A 22,213-nucleotide genomic window follows, 5' to 3' on the forward strand; every position below is an offset into this window, starting at 1 on the left:
ATGGTATAAGAGGTGGAGATGAGCTGACAGACGAGATACCCCGTTCGGACTAGACTCATCTAGCTCGAGACGATGGGACTCTTGTAATCTGGTATCAAAAATTGGCGGTATTCCCTAGGGCTGTCTTGGTGCTCGAGAGGAACTTTTTGTTGAGACGACCATCAACTCCATACACAGCTTGATGATGCGTTAGCTGCAGTATGCTCAGGAAGGAAGAGGTACCTACTCCTGTTAACATCCGCAATTATCTGGCACATTTTGATCTGCATACTCAGCGCGGTGACTTTATGCGGTGATTCGGGAAACAATGGAAGCTCGTGATAGATCTGGTTATCCTCGATGGACTGCGGAAGGCCCATGAACGAGGTCATCTGGCGGTCGAGAATGTATACCGTCCACCAGATCCTGCGTCGGCGCTGGAGGGCTTCTCCGCCTAGATGGTCAATTGGCATGTTTGTGTGCATACCAGAGGCGAGAGAAATTCGTACGGCTTGGCCGATCTATGTATTCATGTATGAGCTACTTGACAATTCGCTGAATGAAAGTGTACTTACAAACCCGTAAGCCGACGACCGAAAGTCCAGCGACTGTAGATACAGCGCTACGCAGCACAGAATCTCAGTAGCTATCATTGGATATTGATAAAGATGAGTCAAATCTGGTAGGAGCTGCAGCGCTTTGACGAAGAACTCGCATCCAGCAGGTTGACTACTCAGACCTCTTTGCACGGAAAAGGCTTTGCCAAACGCCAGCAACAGTAGGTATTGAATATACCACAGTGGATCGACGGAGGTCTGATGCACAGGATTCTCGTGGTAGGCGTAGAGGCCTTCCATAAAGGACGGCTCGTCGAATATATGAAATAGTTGACCAACATGGAACTTGACCACGTTGAGGAGATGGATGGAGAAGTCGAGGGTGGGGATCATTGGGGCCTCAGATGACATGGATGTCCGCAAGCCATCCCAGCCCAGCTCGTAGGCAGTTTCATCAAAGTGGCGCCTGTCAGTCGGGAGAGGGGAATCATAGAGATGCTCGTGGATCATGCTCAGGACCTTTCGAGCAAAGGACCAATTGGAGGAGGTGCCCAGGTAGACTGCTAGGGTCAGCTCTGTAACAGCAACAGATGATGATATGGCAAAACCTACATGTCCGGCCGAAACCCTGTCGACATGAACGTCGATGGACCTGTCGAGAGCGGGTTGGTTATTTCGGGGTTATGTTCAGCCTGCTCCCACTCAGTGCCCTCAAAAGGCCCTGCAGTGTCACCTTTGACAGTTAGTGATCTCAAAAGATGAAAGAGTGGCTCGGGAGAAGTACGTGAACCTGGTCTATCGAAGTCGTCCGAGAAAGTCTGCGGACTTGGCAACTCTTCACTTCGTTCCAACAAGGCCACCTTCCTCTGCAAGTCCTCAATATAACTGAGATCTTAGCATTGGCCAGTTAAAGGGGTACAGCGACATACCCTCGAGTTACCAATACCTTTTGGGCGCGATCATCGATTACGCGGTTCAACTTGCGCTTCCTGCATGTATCGCAGCAGGGCTGAGAACCGGAGCATTTGATCTTGTGTCTCTTGCATCGTTGGCAGCTGAACTATATCAGTATTGTCTCACTTAATGATCGTTTCTTGACACGAGCCTCTGGTGATAGATTCATGGTTATATGAATTCAATAGACATTCCATCATGAGATGCAGCAGAGATCACCCCGCCGCCGAAATGCGGGGGTGTATTCCATCGATTGTAGCTTCATCCACATACGCTTTGGTTATTTCCTGTCGGTGATATCGGGAGCTCTCCCGATCCCGATCGGGTGCATTGCCGGTGGTCTTATCTCAACCAATAGCCACCTTCAAACTGCGGGGAGAAGTGTAGGGAACCCGCCTTCAGCAGTCATGAAGTCTAGGTCTGACACTCGGAAATCTGTCGCAGGAAATCGATCCTGGATAGAAGCCTGATTAAGGTAGCCCGGCATGCCTTCCGTGGTAAAACTGGGAGCAATAGAATGTCTGAAGGGGTTGATATAAACCCACCCTACCCTTGATATTCTTCGTGTCCCGAACCACTCTATACTCAACACCCACAATGAAGCTCACACGCACCATTTCCATAGTGGGTGTCCACTGCGCCGGCGAAGTCGGCGACGTGATCGTTGGCGGCGTCCTCAACCCACCACACTGCAAAACAATGTACGAAAAGCTACTCTACTTCCTAAACGAAGCAAACGACATCCGTCAGCTCCTCATGAACGAACCCCGTGGCTGACCTGCCATGTGCATGAACCTTGTCCTAATTCCGTGCGATCCTCGCGCAGATGCAGGATTTCTCATCATGGAAAGCGACGAATATCCGCCGATGTCAGGGGGAAACACCATTTTCACAGCGACGGTGCTTCTTGATACGGGGATGGTGAAGATGACAGAGCCGGTTACCAAGTTGAATCTCGATACACCGGCGGGTCTGGTTAGCGTGACGGCGGACTGCGAGGATGGAAAGTGTAAAGCTGTGGCGTTTGATAATGTGCCTGCTTTTGTGTACAAGCTTGATCTGCCGGTTGATGTTCCTGGACTGGGTGTGATTTCGGTTGATATTGCGTGGGGCGGCATGTACTATGCGATTGTTGATGCTCGATCTGTTGGCCTGGAGATTAAGAATGCGAATGGGCCAAAGTTGATTGATGTTGGAGAGAAGATCAAACAGGCTGTGAGAAATACCTATACGCCAGTGCATCCAGAAAATGATAAGATCAGAGAGGTCACGGTTGTTAAACTCACAGAGCCTATACAGCAAGCCTCAGATGGCTCCAAAACAGCGGTAAACACCGTCGTGGTGTCTCCAGGGCGATTCGACCGGTGCCCGTGCGGAACTGGGAGCTGTGCTAGACTGGCTGTCTTGCATGCAAGAGGTGAACTACAGGTTGGCGAGAAGTTAGTATATCAGAGTATTATTGGATCGACATTCGACTGTCGTATTAGAGGTACGATCACCGTGGGGGATTTCAAGGCGGTCCTGCCTACGGTCAAGGGAAGTGCGTGGATCACTGGGTTCAAACATATGTCTTTGGATCCCTCGGATCATTTTCCAACGGGCTTCCGGGTTGGAGATCAGTGGCATATGCCAGAGCATTGAGGGGAACTTATTCTTCAATGTAAACATGTTATGAACCTCAGACAAATCCAATTGTACTCTCCACATTGTAATGAAATTCATCTGAAACATCCCAAATCTGCAAGAGCTCCCTCAATCGAGTTCATATCAATCAAGTAAATGCCTGCCTCGAGTCGTAGGTACTTCACTATACAAGATGCCCTACTTCTTCCTGTTTCCTCCAGTCTAACGAATCCCCCCCCTTTTCGAGTTTTCCATCATCCAATGCTGAAACTCGACAAATCTCCTAATTCCACCTCAGTACATCCTCATTCCTATCTTTATGACCTTTGTTACATCGGCACAAGATATTTCTTACGAAGTACACACTTAATTCCCTAAAAGCAATGCAGTTGCCTGCTGCAGATAACTCGACGAATAACCTGATATATTCCACTGTCCTCGTCAATCAATATAGACCCCCTCAAGCAGCATCCCCCGAGGCGCGGATTGGATGATGGCCCCATGTTTGCATTACAAGCCTGACGGTCTCATCGTACTTGGGAACCTGATTCAAGACCCGCTAGCCACGCTTCGCGCTTGTTCACCCTGATTCCCTCGGTTATCATTTTTTCTATGTTCAAATCAGCCGCTAGAGAATAATCAAATGTCAACAGGGGATTTGAGTTCATCGAACGAAATGACGTCTTACAGCCGGAATGTTGAGACCCTGTGCAAATCTGTGAGCGCGGTCGATCTTCAATGGGAAGAATTGAGGCCGAAATTGCCGTAGACATTGATAACAGGGGGGGCACCATTGACAATTTTTACTAAGCCGACCCGTTGATAATGCTAACAAACTCGACTGTAAGTCCATCACCCCCCTCCGTTGACTTATTCGTTAATAAGACATACATAGATAGCACTTGCTTGTTATCATATACTAAGCTTACCAAGAATATTCTAGTAGCATAACGAGCGGAGATCAGGAAAATCCCTTAGTGCAGGAATAGTTGCACATGCCCTAAGTCTGGAAAATGCTTGGAAACGCCCACCGACTGAACGATTTGAGGTCCAATACAGTAGATCATCAATATGGTCATTATAGCAGCAACCCTTGACGAACGGTCTGGTGACATATGTTCTGTGTGCGGAAATGGGGCTCGCAACTCGTTTGCCCATGGTGGATGCTTGGATGCGGGTGTTCAAGTCGTCCAATATGTCTGAAGATATTCTCAGTATTTGAAGGAAACGGTCTTATGGGTTGCCATAGTGATACTGGACAGGTCTCATTTTTGGTTTAAGTCTATGAAAGCAAAGACGAAAGCATCACCAGGCCATACAATGGATCAAAAACACATAGCCGTGTTTCTTTACAGAGGTATTATGGCTCACTTTGAAAGTCTCGGGAATAGAGATTAGTTTCTTGTGATAAGATGAGCTACTAAATTGGACAACATGTTGATCAATCAGATGGTACTCATTAGGGCAGCCAATTTTGATGAATGATCGAGGTATAATTTACTCGCTGTGTGGGAATGGGGCTCGAAACACGATCGCCCACGGGGGAGGCTTGGTTGCTGGTTGCTGGTTGCTGTTTACTGTTAGAACGATTGAGCTATCGAAAGACACTCGTCTATACGGATTCCAGTGATGGAACCGACTTAACTGAGACGCTATTCGTATGGGGCTCCATACACATGTCAGCCAGGTGGTACCGTCCCGAGACGACAGGCGAAGTTTCCAGATGCAAGATCTGACATGCATACGGAGTACAATGTTACAGATCGGCGTACAGAGTACCCTTTGCCTATTCCTAGACGCTCTGAGGTCTCACATATTTATCCAGCTTGCACAATTTTGTCAGCACATTTGACTTTGGCTGTTCCTCGGGTCAGTGGACGGTTCCTGCAGTGGCTGACATGTAAATGTCTAGCATATACTTTGACGCATACAGGTCCACATGCAATGCAAGCGTACTTGTAGGTATTAAAGATATAAAGTCATTAAGCCATACTTGTATGTGTACAAGACTGCAAGTGCAGTGTTGTTGATATCGGTGTAAGCGGCAAGGAGCTTTACCCGATGGGGAAAGGTATCAGATAAACTTCTGACTCGTGCCCAGCCACCGATATAACACTGAGAGACAAGGAGGAAGACAGGGTGAAGGATGATTATTATATAGACATTTAGATATTGAATTAATCGGCGAAAGGCTGGTCTGATTAAGGGGATAAAGTAACATAGAATAGAATAGATATCCGTGGTGTTGGTTGGCTGTGAGTGCATCAGATCAGTCTCCGCCGACAGCTGGCCATCACAGCAGTCAGTCAGTGTGTGTCCAGCCTCTCGTTTTTCGGGTTTTGCTTTTTTCTCTCTGGCGCACTTTTCCTCTCGCTTTTCATCGGGAATCTATCCATTTCCTTCTTTTCATCTCACCTTCTTCTCTGCAAATCTTGACATTCCAGCCATCTTTTGCTCTGTTTTCTCCTCGGTGGAGTCCCTCACCGCTGGGATTATCCTCCATCGCCAGCAGCTGACAGTCTTTTCTCCTCTTCTCCCCTTCTTCTCTCTCCATTTATCGTCTATAATCGACAAGGGAGAAATCCCTCTGCTCTGCTGGTACGTCTACTATCTCTGTCGATGCCCTACTCCTACTTCAACCTCGCATCCGCCCCGCCGTCGCTGTGAATCGCCCGCCAGTGATAGTGACCAGAGCAGAGCGACAGCCATTCGTCTCTCTCTCTCTCTCTCTCTCTCTCTCTCTCTCTCTCTCTCTCTCTTTGCCTCTCTGTTTCGGATTCTATCAAGAATAATATAATCATCCCTTACAGACCTGGTCTCAAATCAAAAAAGACTATGGTCTTGTCTGGCTGAAACGGGAATAATAAAAACATAAAGCCTTCCCTTTCATCCTCTCATCCCCCCCCCCCCCCCCTCTCTCTACATACACATATCTTCCATTCGTTCACCATCTCTGGCGGCAATCATGGGCGTCGACAATCGCAGACCGACCATGCCCGCCGCCTCGGATTCCCTAGTCGAAACATCCGGAGGCAGCATGACTGGAACTGACATGGCCACTGACCTCTCTCGACGGACAGACAAGACGTCCTACTCCGTTCCCGACGACGGCAGTCCCGTCATCATCCCCACTCGCCGGAGAAACCGTGATCCCCGTGGGGACGATTCCTCCAAGCTGTCCCGTGCGTCCCACAACTCCCAGACCTCCCTCCTCATTGAGTACTTCGAGGGTGGGAAAGGTGCTGGCAACATCGTCTCCAGACCCAGTGTCCGCGTCCGCGTCACGCCATCTTCCAAGAAGCTCAAGGATCAACGAGACCACCATCTCCAGATCACCGAATCCAGCGGCAATCGGGGCCCCGTCTACGCCCGCCGTATCTCTCTTGGGTCGCTGCCCAAGTCGCACAAGCACCTCGAGTTGGACGACCCAGATGAGCAAGGTCTGAGCGACGACGAAAACCACCGCGAATCCCGTCCGCTCGAAATTGAGTTCGAGAACCGTGAGCAAGCCGAGGAATTCTTGAATAATCCTGATCAAGAAAGTGTACTCTCCAGCCTCTCACGCGATAACCGTCACGTCCAGCCCGCCATGTCTGATATCTCGTCGATGCCGACAGACAGCTTGCTGGAGGGCCCAACGTCCAGTCTACATCACAAGCAGAGTCAGAGCTTGGAGCCAGAGGCTGACAACAAGGAGCTGCTGAAGACCCCCCGGAGAAAGCGCAGCCGCAGTCTCAGCACCGAACGAATCGCGCACCGGGTCGCAGAGAAACTCACCACCGGCCCACAGGAGCGCGACGACGACCACAGCAGCAACCCTCGGAGTCTGTTGGACCCCGACACTCCTGCCGCCCGTCGGCGACGACAGCGCGCACAGAGACGCCAGGATAATGACGACTCCGTCTACAACCCCGCCGAGTCCAGTTTGCTCAGTGCCTCAGCAGTATCGGCGAATCGCCGTTCCAACGACCAATACTCTTTCCTCTCACAAAATTCCAACAAGTCCTCATTCAACAACAACCCCAAGCTCTTAGAGACCGTAGAAGATGCCATCCGGCGGCTGATCTTGCCCGAACTCAAAGAGCTCAAAAAGGACCAGAAGGTCATGCACAACACATCCAAGTTTGAACGCGACCTGAATGCTTCGATGAAATCAAGCATCCAGTCTCGCGATGAGCTTGGCCGCCGGCTTTCAAAGCATGCCAGTGCCCCGAATATCATCAAGCCCAAGGTTGTCCTTAACAAGGACAGCAAAGATGAAGGCGCTGCTTTGCTTGGGGACGAGCCGGCTCCCGCGAAGAAGAATCCGGAACGCAAATCCAGCAAGGACAGCAGCCAGAACAAGGACACTGAAGCGGATCCTACCTACGTCAGGTGGGGTCTTCGTCCGGAGATGAATGAGAACAACAAGCTTCAACGCGCCAAGAGCAAAGGACTCCGCGATGCGGAAAAGGCTGGGCGTGTCGGTACGGCACTGACCGCTGCGGCTTTGCGACGTCACGATTCCAAGTCCAGCTTGGACACAAACGAAAGCAACCGCCAGAGCCCCAGCCCCAGCCCCACGAAGGAGCGTGCTGGGAACGGAAATGAGACGGAGTTGGTGTTCCAGAAGCATAATGTGCCTCCGATGCCTTTGCGCAGCGCCTTGGAGTCGGACATGACCAGAGACTCGCTCGTTTCTCATCGTACCGCTGAGACCGGGTCAATTGTCCCGCAAAAGACTCGTTTCCAGGAGGTTTCTCGCGGAGCTCCCGTCCAGTCTCCTTCTCCTCTCTCCCGCACTCCGAATCGAACACCACTGGACACTCGACACGAATTGGGTATCCGCCACCCCAACAAATCGACCCATAACGTCTCCGTCGAAAGTGTATCTGACGAGGAGGACCGCGCCTCCTTTGGGGGACATGATGACAATGATTCCGAGGATGCTGCTGCCGCCGCGGATGATATTGCGGCCGCAGCCGTGGCCAACCTGCTGGATGCTCACACTGATCCTGCCCGACGGCGGGCCCTTAGTCCCATTCAAAGCGTCGCTAGCGAGCAGAGCGACTTGAGACCGCCGCCCCCGCCGCCTCCGCCCCAAGTACGACCATTGCCTGGTCAGCCGTCGGGAGGGAAAGAATTGAAGCCTCGACTTTCCATCGATTCGCTTTCGTCCGCACCCAGTACGGATCTCGCCAGATCGACGAGAACGAAACCTTCGGGTCTCAGCTTGAACAAGCGACATGAGTCTGAACAGGATTCCTCTCGACAACCGCGCGCGGAAGACTGGGACGAACAATCCGATCTGTACTCTCGTCGACACTCAGCTGCCGATACCAGCAGCCTCGATCCCAGGCGCATGGCAAACTACACCGACGATAGCGAAGTCGACTACATGGATAAGGTTCGTCAAGGCCAGCACGTTTCCCACGGAAATGGCGCCAACCCTCACTTCGTTCACCCGGCTCCCGTTGAGTCTGCAGTTGCCTCGCTGCTTGAACCTTCCGTTGTGGAGCGCTACACTCAGGTTTTCTCTGAGTTGACCAATCGCTCCAAGTCCGACCTCAGCAAGCGACAGGAACAACGCAGCCCGCAGCCCCGCGGCCCACAGCCACGTAGCCCACAACCCACAGCACAGCTGGCGCAGGAGACAACCACTCCTGGTTCTCGTCAGGGGAGTCCCCTGAAGCAGCGTCAGGACGCTGGCAGTCCCGACGCAACCTCCTTCGGCAAGAGAATGGGTATCACTTCGCCGCCCCAGAGCATCGCTCAGTCGATTGACGAGCAGGCTGAGCTGGGCCACTCCCGATCTTTTGATCCCGGTGATGATGCTCAGATTCCGGAGGCAGGCGATGCCCAGGATTCGGAATCTGAGATTGACACCAACCCCTCAATCATCCAGGGACCCAGGGCGCCTTCTCAAAACCAGGACTATTGGCCCTACAACGAGGGATCGCAGTCCAAGGATGATTTTCAAGACGACCAAGCGAGTAAAGGACTTGGTTTGGACGAGGAACTGAGCTATGATCCAGGCTACTACCCTGAAGGTGCATATGCCCCCGAGGGCTACTTCGATCAATCCTATGATCAGGCACCTGGTACGCCGCCGGCCGCTAAGGATGAAGGCTATGCGTCCGGAGCGCACCCGCTCTCACCTAGTGTTGGCACTCCGAAGTCCGAGGGTAAGGGCTTCGGTGGTATGGATAACATGGGGCTTTTTGACGGCCCAAGTGGTGCTGAGCATCAGAGAAACCTGAGTGGCTACTCTCATGGAGCTGGCTCGCCTATGTACGATAGCGCCACTGGGCAAGGCGTTGACCGGATTCAGTCCAAGGATATCATTGCGCTGATGGATCATGTGAGTATCTTTCGATCTTTACCCGTTGAGGAGAACTTGCTAACCGTTTCAGCTTACTGTTCGCGACGCCCAACGCAACGCCAGGGACACGGAAATACTGGTCTCCCTGGTTCGAAGCGCCGCAGAGATGCGCACCTCTTTCGAGGACATGAAGAAATACATCGCTTACCAGGATGGACTGATCATGGAAGCCAACGACAAGCAACACGAGCGAACATACCGGGCCCTCAGTGGGCCGCGCCCTCAACCTCCCAGCGCCAGATCTCGTCAACTCGCCGCCGCCGCAGAGGGAGAAGATGACATGCGCTCCAAGCGCAAGAACGTGTTCAAGCGCGCCTTGAAGGGCTTGAGTCTCAAGTCCGGAAACGACTTGACTAGGATCGAAGACATGCTGGAACAACTCCTTGACGATGTTGATGCTCTGCGATCTCAACAGGATGACCATTTTGGCCGTAGTGGACGGGGAAGTTTCGACCAGGATGGCTATGAAACCGAGGGCGAAGCTGGTCCTTCGCCCATCGATCAACCTGGACGACCCTCGACCGGAGGATCTCGCACGATCCACAATCAGCCCAGTCGCCCCAGCACGGTCCCCGAGGAGGATGAGGAGGACGAGTACGATGAACGCGGCGAATTCCTGAGCCCTCAGCTGCAGTCTCAAGAGAGCTCCAGGCCTCCCATGGCCTCTGGTGCTCTCAATGGAGAACCCACGCCTCCCAAGCCGACCGACAAAGCTCAGAAGCGCAAGTCTGGCGGTTTCCTCCCCAAATTCATCCGCAACACCCTCCAGTCAAACAAGAAAGAGCGGTCGGACACGAGCCTTGCTCCCTACGGAGCCTACAAGACGGACGGTTACTACGATCCCCAGGGTGACGACCGGATCCGGTCCAACACCACCCTCGAGCAGCAGCAGCAGCCGCCGCAGGAGCAAGAGGACCGCCCTCCGTCCCCGCTGATCCCCTCGCAGGTTTCCGAAGCCCCCAAGTACCGCGCTCACCGCGACAGCATGGACCTCCAGCACCCGCAGCCCCGCCAGGGTCCGACAGGCCGCTACCAAACCCAACTCGAGACCCAAGCCCAGGTCTACGGCTTCCACAACCCGCAATCCGAACAATGGGGCTCGGGCTCCAGCCTGTCCGGCGGCAACCAAAGTAACGTCCAGAAGCGATACAGCGGCTACAGTGGCAACAGCCGCTTGTCCCCGATCTCGGACACGGGGTACTCGGAAGCTTCCTCGCGGCGTACGGGTCCACCGCGGCCTCCCAAGGTCAGAGACGACGGGCCGTTGGTTCCTGAACGCCCTCTCAAGGTTAAGGAGGATGATGAGCGGTCTTATGCGGATCGTGTTGTTTCGAGGGTATGTTTTCCCCCCATCCACAACTGAAATGTGATGAATGCTAACATAGTGATTGTAGAGCTCGGGAATGCGCTCATCCCCCGTCCCCTCCCGCAAACCCACCGGTCCTCGCCCCCTCAACTCCGGCAGCCAATACAGCCGCACCAGCCGGTACCGCGGCGCCAGCCCAGACCAAGTCGACGACCTTGATTACTAGTAGAACGTTAAACGTTAAACGACTGAACTCTGATACCCTTACCTAAATACCCATACCCATACCCCAATTTCCTAATGATTTTTTACGAAATTTATGACGTCGATTTTGTTTTAACGTTTTATATCCCCTGTTATGCATTGCATTGTATTGCATTGCATTGCATGTTGACGAAGCATTTCAGGCTATGTCATGTCATGTCATTTTTCGTTCTTATTCTTACTTCTTATTTTCGATGTCACTTAACTAGGTATGATGGGATGGACAGAGGTTTTGTAATCTTTTTGTGTGTTTTTTTTTTTTTTTTTTTATCATATCATGTACTTGTTCTCTGCACATTATTTGTTTATAAACATGCATGTAACATTTGTTGATATGTTGATGTTCGGTGCATAATGATTTTTTCTGAAAAGCAAACGAGCGTCAGTTCTGGCATACATCATACATTTTGTTTATCTCGAGTCTGCTCAATATTTGGTATCATGTTGGCTTTTATTGCTGATGGGTATAGAATGGTCGTACATACACGCATACAGAATAGTACTGGACTTTTATTGCAGCGAACAATATCCTTATTAATGTCTCCAATAAAGGTTGCTGGCCTATAGCTAAAGCGTTGGTCACCTGCCAGCAAGACATCCCGAACCGATGTACCCTAACGCTAACGAACGATAACTTTTGACCCAAGTCCAAGAATGGAAACACGAAAAGCGTCAACCAAGCAACAATAAAACCTATCAAACCTCCGACAGCGGCCTCACAGAAGTCTGCGCCTTTCCTCTCACACAAATAGGAGCCGTCGCCAACGCCGCCAATGGCAACCCTTCACTAACAGGAAACTTGCCCGGATAGCTCTCAGCCGAACGAATCAACCTCAATCCACCCTCCGGATCCGCATCCTCATTTTCATCGCCATCCGAATCTGATTCAGTCTCCACACGTTCCGCGTCGTAGTTTGGCGAGTGTAAATCGTCCTCATCCGTCAGAGACACTTCTTCCTTGCCAAAGCGCCACTTTACAAACTCGTTCTTTGGTGATTCTTCTTCCTGTCCCGACGACAGCGACTGCTCTTGCTCAACCCCCGGCCACTTGTCCGCCCTCGTCGGAGACTCTTCTTCAGACTCGTTCGTCAATTCCCTCTGGCTGATAACCGGCCACCTTTCTTCCTCCTCTGTCGGATAGCGACCTATGAGAGTGGACCGCGGCGGCCTGGCCTGCAGAATGAGCCGGTCAATGTTGGTAGTGATGGGTGTACCCGACTCGGGTGTATTCTGCGGCGGCGCATAAGCAAGAGTCGACGACGAAGGCGTGCCTGGTTTATAAGCCGTGTAGATAGACACAGGAGGAGGAGCAGCAGAAGACACGGATCCACAGTATGCCTGACACGAAGTGAACGATTGGCGGTTGTCACCGTTGCTATTGTCCAACGACATCTCTGGGATGCTCTCCGCGATAGTCGTTCCAGCTGTGACCGTCCGAACGAGCTGTTCCCCCGACATCCTCGACAAACCCTGCGACATGCGTATAGCGGGGGCGATATTCGTCGTAACCCTCATGAGGGGACTGTGCGCAGATCCTTCTTGGGTAGTTGCATTGTGCAAATCGATCATCCCATCACCTGGCTGAGTACGCTGGGTAGATCCCGACGCCATCGACCTCGCCTTTCCATTTCCACTCCCGTTCCCGTTCCCGTTACCACTCTTGTTCCGGTCACTGTCACAAGGAAACGAGCGTCTCGAAGCCGCACCCGATTCCGATGCCGAGTTCGAAGCCCTCGAGTTCATCCGATACAAGCCCTCCGGAACGATAACCTGAAAAAGAGCTACGATGCGGCGTTCAAGCTCCTCAATGGACTGGTGAGTAGGTCTCTTGCCGTGCGAGAGGGCTGATAGGCCATGGTAGAGCTTGAGGGTGAGCAAGGTTCCGAGGAGGGTGAAGAGCTGAGTGAAGGTTAGGGTGATTGAGTTGGAGTAGTTGTGGTAGTGCTCGGTGGTGGGTTGGGGCTGTTGCATCTCTGGGAGGTGACGGAGGTCTTGGGTGGTTGTTGGGAGGGACATTCTCGCATATAAGTACCGGAGAGTAGTGTATGCTGGGTATATATAGAGTAGAGGGATAGAAAAAAGAGAGTTGGTAGAATGGAAGAGGATGAAGCATTCATTTTGCGGGAAGAGGGTTCGGGGGTGTTGTTTTTTGCTACTTTGGATGGAAGGAGGGAAAGAGCGACCAGAGTATGTTCGGGTAGGCCGTAGTCTTGCACTGCTCCTCCCATTTCTGTATTTTGTATCTAATCCGCTGTCCTGTTTATGCACAGTACATAGTTGTATAGATGTTATGCTGATCATAGATAGCTAAGCTAAGATCCCCGCTTCACCTCACCATGGATCCTCTCCTCCACATCCAATGTCAACCCAACACTATCCTGACTACATCCATGAGCCTCTTACCTTCACCTCTATTTCAATCAATTCTATTATCTAAACCCAGCTTTCTAAGAACAGTAGCTACGAAAACAATGACTTCTCCATCAATACCAATCCCCAACTACCCCCTCCGCCAACGACGCTTCGCTCCCCTCAACCCGGAGCGGAAGAGTGAATCCGATGCGCCAGCGTTAGAAGGGATTGTTTTTGATGTTGATGGAACTTTATGGTATTTACCTTTTACATGTGTATAGCCAGGATTGATGCTAATATATGCAGTTTACCGCAACATTACATGTTCTCTGAGATGCGGTACGTCCATCTTCATCAAATCAAGCCTCTCTCTTCATAATTGGATTGAATAAAAAAATATTAAACAAATGAAGCTCCGCCCTAGGTATCGACAAATCAATCGACATTCTCCACCACATCCGCGGCCTCCCAACTCCCGAAGCCCGCCTCGCAGCCGCGGATAAAATCAAAGCCATCGAGCGCGAAGCCATGAGCTCGCAGCAGCCGCAGCCGGGTCTTGTTCAGTTGATGGATTACCTGCAGGCGCGTGGGGTGCGCAGGGCGCTTTGTACGAGGAATTTTGAGTACGCCTTTCCCGCCCTCACTACTTTGATTATGAGGGTGTGCTAACGGTTGATAGAACGCCAGTGCTACACCTGATTCAGACTCATATTCCGGCACACGAGAAGGACTTTTTGCCGATTATCACGCGGGAAACGCCGGATTTACTGCCCAAACCAGATCCCGCGGGGATCTTGCATGTCGCACAGGAATGGAAGGTTGGGGCTAGGGCTGAGCATTTGATCATGGTATTCGACGCCTACCTGCGTATGGTAAATAGCAAGCTAATCAAGAACAGGTTGGTGATAGCATCGACGACATGACCGCAGGAGACATGGCCGGTGCAGCTACCGTCCTGCTATTGAATGAGAAGAACGGTTGGCTGAAGGATCATGAGCATACGGATCTTAGTATCAACCGTTTGGATGATTTGGTTGATGTTCTTGAGAAGGGCTTCGTTGGTCATCGGGGAGGTGATAAGCCGGCTACCAGTGACCGCGAGGGATAAATCGTGGATTCCTTGTTCTTCTTCTTTTGAACATATTCCATTGGTATCGTAGATATACAACAAAATCGTCGTATGTACGCAAATTCCTCTGCCAGAACGCGGGGTATATAACAAAATGTGGCAATGCAGCAAGTACCCAAATCAAAACCGATATCTATCCCAATTTTTCTTAGCAGCACTGGGCATAGGACGATAGGCATCACCGCCGCCTCCCCCTCGTTTACCTCCGCCTCCGCCTCCTCCGCGTCCACGTCCACCACGCGATGGTGGAGGTGGAGGTCTCCCCCTTCGCGGCGGTGACCGAGAGCGCACATTCCAGTTATCCCGAGCTCCTCGTCCTCTCCCAGGACCAGGACCCGGCCGTCCAATAGGAGACAATGATCGTTGACGAGAGCGGTCCCCGAAGGAATCATTTCGATCCCGATAACCCCCAGGGCCTAGGTTCTTCCCTCGTCCGATCCCGCCTCCGATGCGGATATTACCACGGCCTCCTCCACGACCTGGAGGTGGAGGACGTTGGTTTGGTCTTGTGAAAATGCCGTCATCTTCGTCGCTATCAGGCGTTGGCGAGCGTTCTGCCCGGCCGCGGATCTTCATTCCCCCTCTACCCCGAGCCACGGGACCGGGTCGACTGCGGCCAGGGATTACGGAGTTGATATTGGTGACCATATTCGGGTCGATTCCTTTCAGTGTCCACGATGATGAATTCAACGGTCTCGGTAGCGATGGACAATCACCAGCGAGATGGTTATTACTAGTGCAACGCGAGCAAGAAATCGACACGAGCACCGGTCCTGACGATGGATCGCGGAGTGGGAGCTTCCACATGTAATCGCAGTCGAGTTCTAGGTGGTCTTGCGAGCCGCATAGGTCACAGGGAACTTCGGAGGCGGAGCCTTTCAGTAACGAGGAGCATTGGGCTTCGTCATGGCCTCGTTCGCGACAGCGTTGGCATCTTCGCCATGTGGGGCAGAAGTTGCTGTCGTGTTTGTCCCAGGCACTGCAATGCGTGCACTGTTTTGTCAGTGAGTTTTTATCGCAGGGTTCTAGAAAAGCTAATACACACCTCCTTCGATGGACACACTTGCGCGATGTGTCCCTCCTGCATACATTCAGTGCAAGAGATGGGGATTTGAGGATCCTTCGACTCGGACCAGTACATAAACCTGATCTGAAAGTCCTTGTCCTCTTGAACCAGGTCAGTCATAACAGCTGGTGGAGACGGATATCTCTGCGTAAAAATGCGGATTGTCTCCTCTTTGGAAGCGTCCGTCGCAGTGCCATTTTGTTTCCCTTGTTTTCCAGGAGTGCCATTCGAAATAACGACGCCCACAAACGGCTGCATCTCAGGGTCATAATCATCATTTTCATATGTAGCTGCATGCCCGTTTTCCTTTTGACCGAGATTTAACAATATCGAATCGTCAGCCTCAGAGTCCAGAGATTCCGAATCATCTGAGTCTCCTGATGTGTCCAACGCAGGCGCGTCTTCATTTACCTCCCCTTCTTCCAAGTCTTGACCTTCATCCTTCTTGTCATTATCACCATTTCCAGTAGAGACAGATTCACTCCGACTGCGCCAGTACGCGCCATTTACCGCATCAAACTGGGCGTCTGATTCTTTCTCCGGCTCGGGCTGGGGCTGGGGCTCCGGTTTCTTATTATTATTCGCCTTCCCTCTTCCACCTAGTGTAGTCCTGATCGCGCGCTTATTGCCCTGATTCCAATTTACAGCCTGCGAAGTCGTTCCCGCATACGGGTTCGGATTCGCATCAGACCAGTTGCTGCCAGAGTCGGAATCGGAGCCAGAGCTAGACGTATCATCCTGATCGACTTCTAGAGGTTTCGCACTGAATGTGCCACCTTGGGGAACGAAATCGCGGACATCACTATTCGCAGAGTTTCCTCGTGTGCGTCTTTGGCGCTTGTTCGGGTGCGAGTCTTGGTTTTGAACGCGGGTGCGTTGGAGGCCAACGGATGCGGTTCGCGAGTCGTTTTCTTCCTCTGATGAGCCGGGCATGGCTGCGATCAGACGGGGTGTGTAGTGTCCGGTGGGGAGTGTGAGGAAGAAGAATGGTGAAGTGGAGAGATTCAGTGAACGGAATCTGGAGTAGGAGTTGAAAATTTACGGTGACCGCGACAGGCCAGATACGCAATGCAGAGAGCAGTTCTTAATACAGGGTACAGCACTACTTTATGTGAGTTTCTGTGTTAATATTGTTTCAAAAGACAATTATGACTACAAAGTAACAAAGATAGTAATGTTAATATCCAACTGTTAGTCACATACAGTAGCAGGGTCTATACTGTCTAGACCATTGGCCACGTGCCGGCGGCGATTCTTCCATAATTAGCACTCTGGCTTCCTTTTTGTTCTTTCCTGCTCTCTACTAGTACAATTTCTGCTTCTTTCTTCCCTTGGCTCTCTCTTTTCTCTTTTACTATCCTCTGTTTCTTTCTCTGAGCCTCTGTTTTACCTCTCTCATAGACCTGTCCTATCCCGATACTGCGTGCTTTGGGGGGACTAATTCCGTGTCGCTCTCTGACAGATTCCATATCTTTTGTGGAAGCATCGCTAGCTCTCCCTCCCTCTCCCTCCCTCTCTCTCTCTCTCTGCCTTATCTTTCTTTCTCTCTATTTTTCTTCTCGTCGTTCTCACTCTGTTCTATCCGTACCGATCTCTGCTCCCGTGACCCAATTCCGCAGATCTCTCTCCGGTCGGAACTTCAACATCTCCTCGCCCCGTCCACGCCTACGCCTGTCAGCTTTTTCTCTCTCTCTCTCTCTCTCTCTCTCTCTCTTTTTTTTTTTTTTTTTTTTTTTAAATATATTCCGACATCTCCGTCTCTACCTCTCGACTACGATCCCCTTGCATACCTTTTCCGATCTCTTCTCCCGTACGGGAATTAACCGCCAAAGTGTCTTCGTTACTGGTTCCCCGGGCCCGTGCCATCTCCTTCCCTCCGGAGGTTAACGATGCGTCGCCGCAACGATTGACCCCCAACAACAATATGGATCATACAAAGTCTGGGAGGAGGAGGCGGTCGAGCAGTATAATTTACCAGGAGCCTGCAGAATCGTTGGAGCATACCAGTGATCAGGCTGCGCTGCCCAACCTCAATGCGAACTGGGTTAATGCCAAAGGTTAGTCGGGGGGATATCGATGAACATGACGGACGTGGTGGACAGGGCTGTTTGTTGTTTTGGGAAATAATGCTGACCCTGGTTTCGATTGTTAGGCGCCTGGACTATCCATTTCGTTCTAATCGTGGCCCTCAAGATCTTCTATGACATTATCCCCGGCGTCTCGCAGGAAACATCATGGACTCTCACCAACATCAGCTACATGTTCGGCTCTTTTATCATGTTTCACTGGGTGCGGGGTATTCCGTTCGAATTCAACGCCGGTGCTTATGATAATCTCAACATGTGGGAGCAAATCGACAATGGAGATCAATATACACCGACCAAGAAGTTCCTCCTCTGCGTACCCATCGTTCTCTTTCTTCTCAGCACTCATTATACCCACTACGACTTGACATATTTCACCATCAATTTCCTAGCCACGCTTGGTGTCGTTATTCCCAAACTTCCTTTCGTATGTTGCCCTCGGCCTCGGATTGTGTCACGTTCCATTGTCGCTAACGCTGTTCTAGTCACACCGACTGCGGATAGGTTTCCTCTCCGGCGACCCGGAGGAACTATAGCGTTCTTTTCTCTTGTTTTTATCCCTTGGTGGCCTCGACCTTTTGTCGCTTAAATTCCCATCTGTTTTGTTCTTGAGCACTCCTTTTTTCCTCTTCCGCGGCAGTTTTACTTCATTTTGCGTTTACGTCCTAGCTGCCGGTACTATTCCTTACCTTCGTCTTTTCTTGTTCGAGAGCAGGGCAAAAGGAAAAGGGGAAGAGGTGGTCACCAAAAGTGAAAAAATGAAAAATAGAAAAAAAAGATAAAAAGGAGGCGAATAAGGGGTTGTTCCTTGGTTCTTCTCCCCGGCACTCAGGTCTAGATATCAAGTGCTACGGTATTTATTACTACTATTATTATTGACTTGCAACTTTCACTACGGTATGGCTTGGGTTTTGGGGTTCTTCCGCTGTAGAGCGTGGGCTAAGGATATGCGGGTGGACCTTGTACTTAGAGTCGAGATAGGTCGCCGCGCATTACTAGTCCCGAAAATTTAATAGACAGTCGATAAGGCATGAGATCTATAAAGCATTGTTGTAGATTTAGTCTGTAGCCGTAGAAAATCTCCAGAATTGTGTTTCTTGGCTATTTTGTGGGGATGGAGCCCCATTGCATCATAGGGCCCCCCTGATATTACCCAAGTGCGTATCCGTTGATCATCTAGAAGATACCGATATCGCTATTTGTTGTACCTACCACCTAGGTCAACAACCCTCTTACAGTCGTCTCGAAATCCTCCGGTTCCCTCCCCAGTATCTCCCCCAGCAAAGGCGACACGACTGCCGCTTCCCCTCATCTGAACGCCTCCCAGCACGATGTATAATCCTTCAAGAGATTCACCCCACGATACCAATACTTCTCTTTGAATGGCAACTCCGCATACTCATCAGCCGAAATCTCTCTGATCCTCACGTTCTTCCCAGTAACCCTCCCCAGAATATCAACCGACTCCAACGACAAAACCCGTGGTCCCGATAACAACACCATTTTATTCAACCACCTAAAGTCCCCCGAACTCTGTACGTAGGAAACAATCATCTTCGTCGTCGCCTCACCAAGCTCATCAGTCTTCGCCCACGCTATCCCCAGGCCATCCCCAGAATGCGGGATCGTAATCTCCTTAATGGGAAGGCGAGGAATGGACAAGTTGCTATTCCGGAGTCAGACTAGCAATACCAAGGCCCGCTCTTCGGCATAGCGTTTCTTCTGTGGCGGGGTTAGGAAGATCTACCAGGAAAATCTTCAGCTCACTTTGTGGTTTTCTAGTACAAAAGCGAGGGGCAAAAAAGGTTCCAATTCTTCTTTATTTTTCAAAAAATTTATTTTATTTTATTTTATTTTTTTTCATTTTGCCTTCAAATAACTGTTCACGCGACAACCAAAACCTTCCGCGAAGAAAATGAGAGCTGTCGCGACTAGTGTCCAATAAATAATTAGAAAAATAGAAAGTTACGCAAATCAACGATCTCCAGCCCTAATGGGCGAAAGGTACCTAACCAGGAACCGTCTTAGGGGAACGGACTTCTTGGGACCACATATATGTTGCCCTTGTCTCGATCTGCAAGCTTGTGCAATTCGGTAATCAAAGAGCATGAACCGAGGTGATTCTTCAAGTTGATAAACACAAGCGAAATCTTCACGGGAACCCCAGACTATCGATGAAGGAGCTAACTTAGGTATAGAAGAGGCCGGGATCTCTTACTAGACATACATGTTCAGCATGGAGCACCACTGTAACAAGATCATTGCAGGCACAGGTGTCTGATGGGACAGTGCAGCAACTGTCTCTTTGCCAGATTCATTGGATTGTTGGCTAATAGATGTAGTTCTGAAGCAGGAATTTGCCTCTTCACATGTCAAAGATGCATTTTCTGTTGAATTCTTGAGGCCGACAGAACCATTAAAAGACAGAGGGAGCACACCCCCAGGCTGCCACCTTTTGATGACCTTTGCAATAACCTATCAACCATGATGACAACTCAACGCAACCTGAAAGACTTGATAAATCTACCTGGTGAGCATAATATTTTATAAGCAGAAGATTCTGTAAAAAATCTAAATTCAAAAGAAAAAGGTTCATATTTTGGTCTGCCAACAGTTTAACCTTCGATCTACGGTTAGCCTGGATATCAGACCAAACAAGGCTCTAATCCATTGTTTACTGGCTCCTGGTCCTCAGCACAACAATCGGTCCAAGTCCAAAGCACTTGATTCACGACCCGAATCCAGTCTATGCTCGCACCAGCTAGTAGCTGCTACAAATTACTCGATCTTTCTTTCACTTTCTTTCCCCTGAATCATACTCTCTTTTCTACATTCCCCTCATACTCTTATCTATCGATTTTTGTCATATACCCAGATGTGATGCTTTGTACTATCCTGTATATATTATCCTGTACGATTCACACTGAGCGTGATATCCGTATTTAGTCTGCTTGCAAGTCTTGTTTATTGAAGAGATGTGCATATACGAGTTTATCATTGAGTTCGGACTTGTCATGTAACTTAGGTTCAATGTCATTCTCATAATCTAACATGCGTATCGTCTTCGGCAATCATTCATCACAAGTGTAGCATAGTATTAATGTATCGTTTGCGAAGATGCAATGTCCTGTCATAGTATATAAATTTGATATCGAACAGTGTGACTCGCAGCCACACGTTCCACATCCACCGCCAACCGCACCCCCCATCCCACTGCCGAATATGTCTCCCCGTAGCGGTCGTGCTGTCAAAAAAGGTCACTCCATCAATCTGATCAATTCGTCTCTGAAGTCGGCCCTGCTCGATCATTCGCGCTGCGTACGCCTCCGCTTTTTCGCCTGCTGCCATGCCCCAGCTTGTCTTTAGTCCTAGAATAGCACCTAATGCGACGGTAGTGATATTCTCGTACAGCGACGCGCGCGTCAAGCCATTTTGAATATGTACGGCATCTGCGACTCGAAGCTCCTCTTCATTTTGCTCGATTCAACCGTTGTGCATATTGTAGTATCCTTCTCTTCTCTTATATTACCGACAATAAGAGAAAAGCAAATGGATCAATGCTACACGAAAACTTATGAGACATTTCCTGTCAACTACAGTCCACTCTTGACAAACTAGCACCGAACAGACTGGTCCCTTCAGGTAAGCACACGTTTGCTGTCGATATTTTAATTGTAATTAACACTGCTTGGCAGCTGGCATATGGGCACATGCATCCCAGCACAGCTCCTGGATGAACATGGTTGTACCACCAGCGCACAGAACGACATTGAACAACTGTCATTGATTACAGATAGAACCTGCCTCCCAGCCAGTTCGCGCCTAGAAAGACTTCATCAATTGAAGAACCTAAGACACTTAGCCCAGCAAGGTGTGCGCGACCCTAGAGAGGTTACTGCGTTATGTTGATGTGTTAGGGAGAACCTTATGCGCTTGGAAACGCTACGACTCAGTCTTTGCAACGGCTCGATGTATGCATGGGACGTAGGTCATGGCCTAAATGGGTTTGAGCTGGCAATCTAAGAGTTTGCGATCAAGCTATTTTCTCTTCGATCACTTTCCCTATCAAATTTCACATTTACCTTGCTTTGGCTGACTGGGGTTTTGGGCCGTCGGGATTTCGGTCACTTCAAATATTGGCATACGCCGACTTCTCTTACAGTAGCCGGTACGCACGACAGCAGTTTCTCTTTCACCGCGGCACCTTTCTTAAAGTATCTCTTGGCCAGTCAGGGAAAGTGCCTAATGACGCTAGTGAAGAGGTTCCGCCAACATTCCACATGATGACCAATGCCGACAAGACTTTGTGGGATCTGACTGAGGTTTCTGAAGAAGTATTGGATTCATGTTCCATGGACGACTTGATAGCATCTCCCGATGAACTTTAAACTCAATCCCGAGCGCTCTGCTTAAGGCCAAATGCGGGGGAACCAAGGACCTGCAGTCTCCATTTCTAATGAGACCATGATGAATACGCCCCAGATAAATATTGCATTATAAGTCTTACCCTTCTGGCTGCTAGCATATAACATATTCTT

The 22,213-nt window shown here is 50.3% G+C and overlaps 8 protein-coding genes across 8 annotated transcripts; 4 read left to right on the forward strand and 4 right to left on the reverse strand.

Moving 5' to 3' along the window:
- Positions 1–94: 94 nt before the first annotated feature.
- ASPGLDRAFT_37023 (Zn(II)2Cys6 transcription factor) lies at positions 95–2,113 on the reverse strand (the record flags this gene model as incomplete). The annotated part of the gene is made up of 7 exons (XM_022544770.1): positions 95–177; positions 227–500; positions 555–1,096; positions 1,189–1,269; positions 1,321–1,421; positions 1,466–1,591; positions 2,076–2,113. 7 exons carry the CDS (start codon positions 2,111–2,113, stop codon positions 95–97), a joined length of 1,245 nt encoding a protein of 414 aa, XP_022399612.1.
- On the forward strand, positions 1,883–3,195 carry ASPGLDRAFT_49040 (proline racemase family protein). The gene has a single exon (XM_022547019.1). It carries the CDS (start codon positions 2,274–2,276, stop codon positions 3,129–3,131), a length of 858 nt encoding a protein of 285 aa, XP_022399613.1. The 5' UTR covers positions 1,883–2,273; the 3' UTR covers positions 3,132–3,195.
- A 2,883-nt stretch (positions 3,196–6,078) lies between these two features.
- On the forward strand, positions 6,079–11,202 carry ASPGLDRAFT_1495331 (uncharacterized protein; the record flags this gene model as incomplete). The annotated part of the gene is made up of 3 exons (XM_022542041.1): positions 6,079–9,453; positions 9,506–10,810; positions 10,869–11,202. The coding sequence occupies 3 exons, from the start codon at positions 6,079–6,081 to the stop codon at positions 11,004–11,006; spliced, it is 4,818 nt and encodes a 1,605-aa protein (XP_022399614.1). The 3' UTR covers positions 11,007–11,202.
- Positions 11,203–11,568: 366 nt separating this feature from the next.
- On the reverse strand, positions 11,569–13,150 carry ASPGLDRAFT_83489 (uncharacterized protein). Its single transcript, XM_022550220.1, has one exon. It carries the CDS (start codon positions 13,058–13,060, stop codon positions 11,741–11,743), a length of 1,320 nt encoding a protein of 439 aa, XP_022399615.1. The 5' UTR covers positions 13,061–13,150; the 3' UTR covers positions 11,569–11,740.
- Positions 13,151–13,515: 365 nt separating this feature from the next.
- On the forward strand, positions 13,516–14,504 carry ASPGLDRAFT_37027 (putative haloacid dehalogenase-like hydrolase; the record flags this gene model as incomplete). Its single annotated transcript, XM_022544771.1, has 5 exons — positions 13,516–13,652; positions 13,703–13,735; positions 13,810–14,019; positions 14,076–14,244; positions 14,295–14,504. 5 exons carry the CDS (start codon positions 13,516–13,518, stop codon positions 14,502–14,504), a joined length of 759 nt encoding a protein of 252 aa, XP_022399616.1.
- ASPGLDRAFT_174641 (zinc knuckle domain protein) lies at positions 14,297–16,668 on the reverse strand. The gene is made up of 2 exons (XM_022542827.1): positions 15,571–16,668; positions 14,297–15,518 (listed from the first exon to the last, which is right to left on the reverse strand). Exons 1-2 carry the CDS (start codon positions 16,522–16,524, stop codon positions 14,646–14,648), a joined length of 1,827 nt encoding a protein of 608 aa, XP_022399617.1. The 5' UTR covers positions 16,525–16,668; the 3' UTR covers positions 14,297–14,645.
- A 636-nt stretch (positions 16,669–17,304) lies between these two features.
- Positions 17,305–18,711, forward strand: ASPGLDRAFT_49046 (ORMDL family protein). The gene is made up of 3 exons (XM_022547020.1): positions 17,305–17,648; positions 17,744–18,102; positions 18,161–18,711. Exons 1-3 carry the CDS (start codon positions 17,516–17,518, stop codon positions 18,209–18,211), a joined length of 543 nt encoding a protein of 180 aa, XP_022399618.1. The 5' UTR covers positions 17,305–17,515; the 3' UTR covers positions 18,212–18,711.
- A 47-nt stretch (positions 18,712–18,758) lies between these two features.
- ASPGLDRAFT_49047 (uncharacterized protein) lies at positions 18,759–19,375 on the reverse strand. Its single transcript, XM_022547021.1, has one exon. The coding sequence runs from the start codon at positions 19,176–19,178 to the stop codon at positions 18,984–18,986; it is 195 nt and encodes a 64-aa protein (XP_022399619.1). The 5' UTR covers positions 19,179–19,375; the 3' UTR covers positions 18,759–18,983.
- Positions 19,376–22,213: the final 2,838 nt, after the last annotated feature.

The sequence above is a fragment of the Aspergillus glaucus genome, assembly GCF_001890805.1.
Source record: "Aspergillus glaucus CBS 516.65 unplaced genomic scaffold ASPGLscaffold_14, whole genome shotgun sequence".
Lineage (NCBI taxonomy): Eukaryota > Fungi > Ascomycota > Eurotiomycetes > Eurotiales > Aspergillaceae > Aspergillus > Aspergillus glaucus.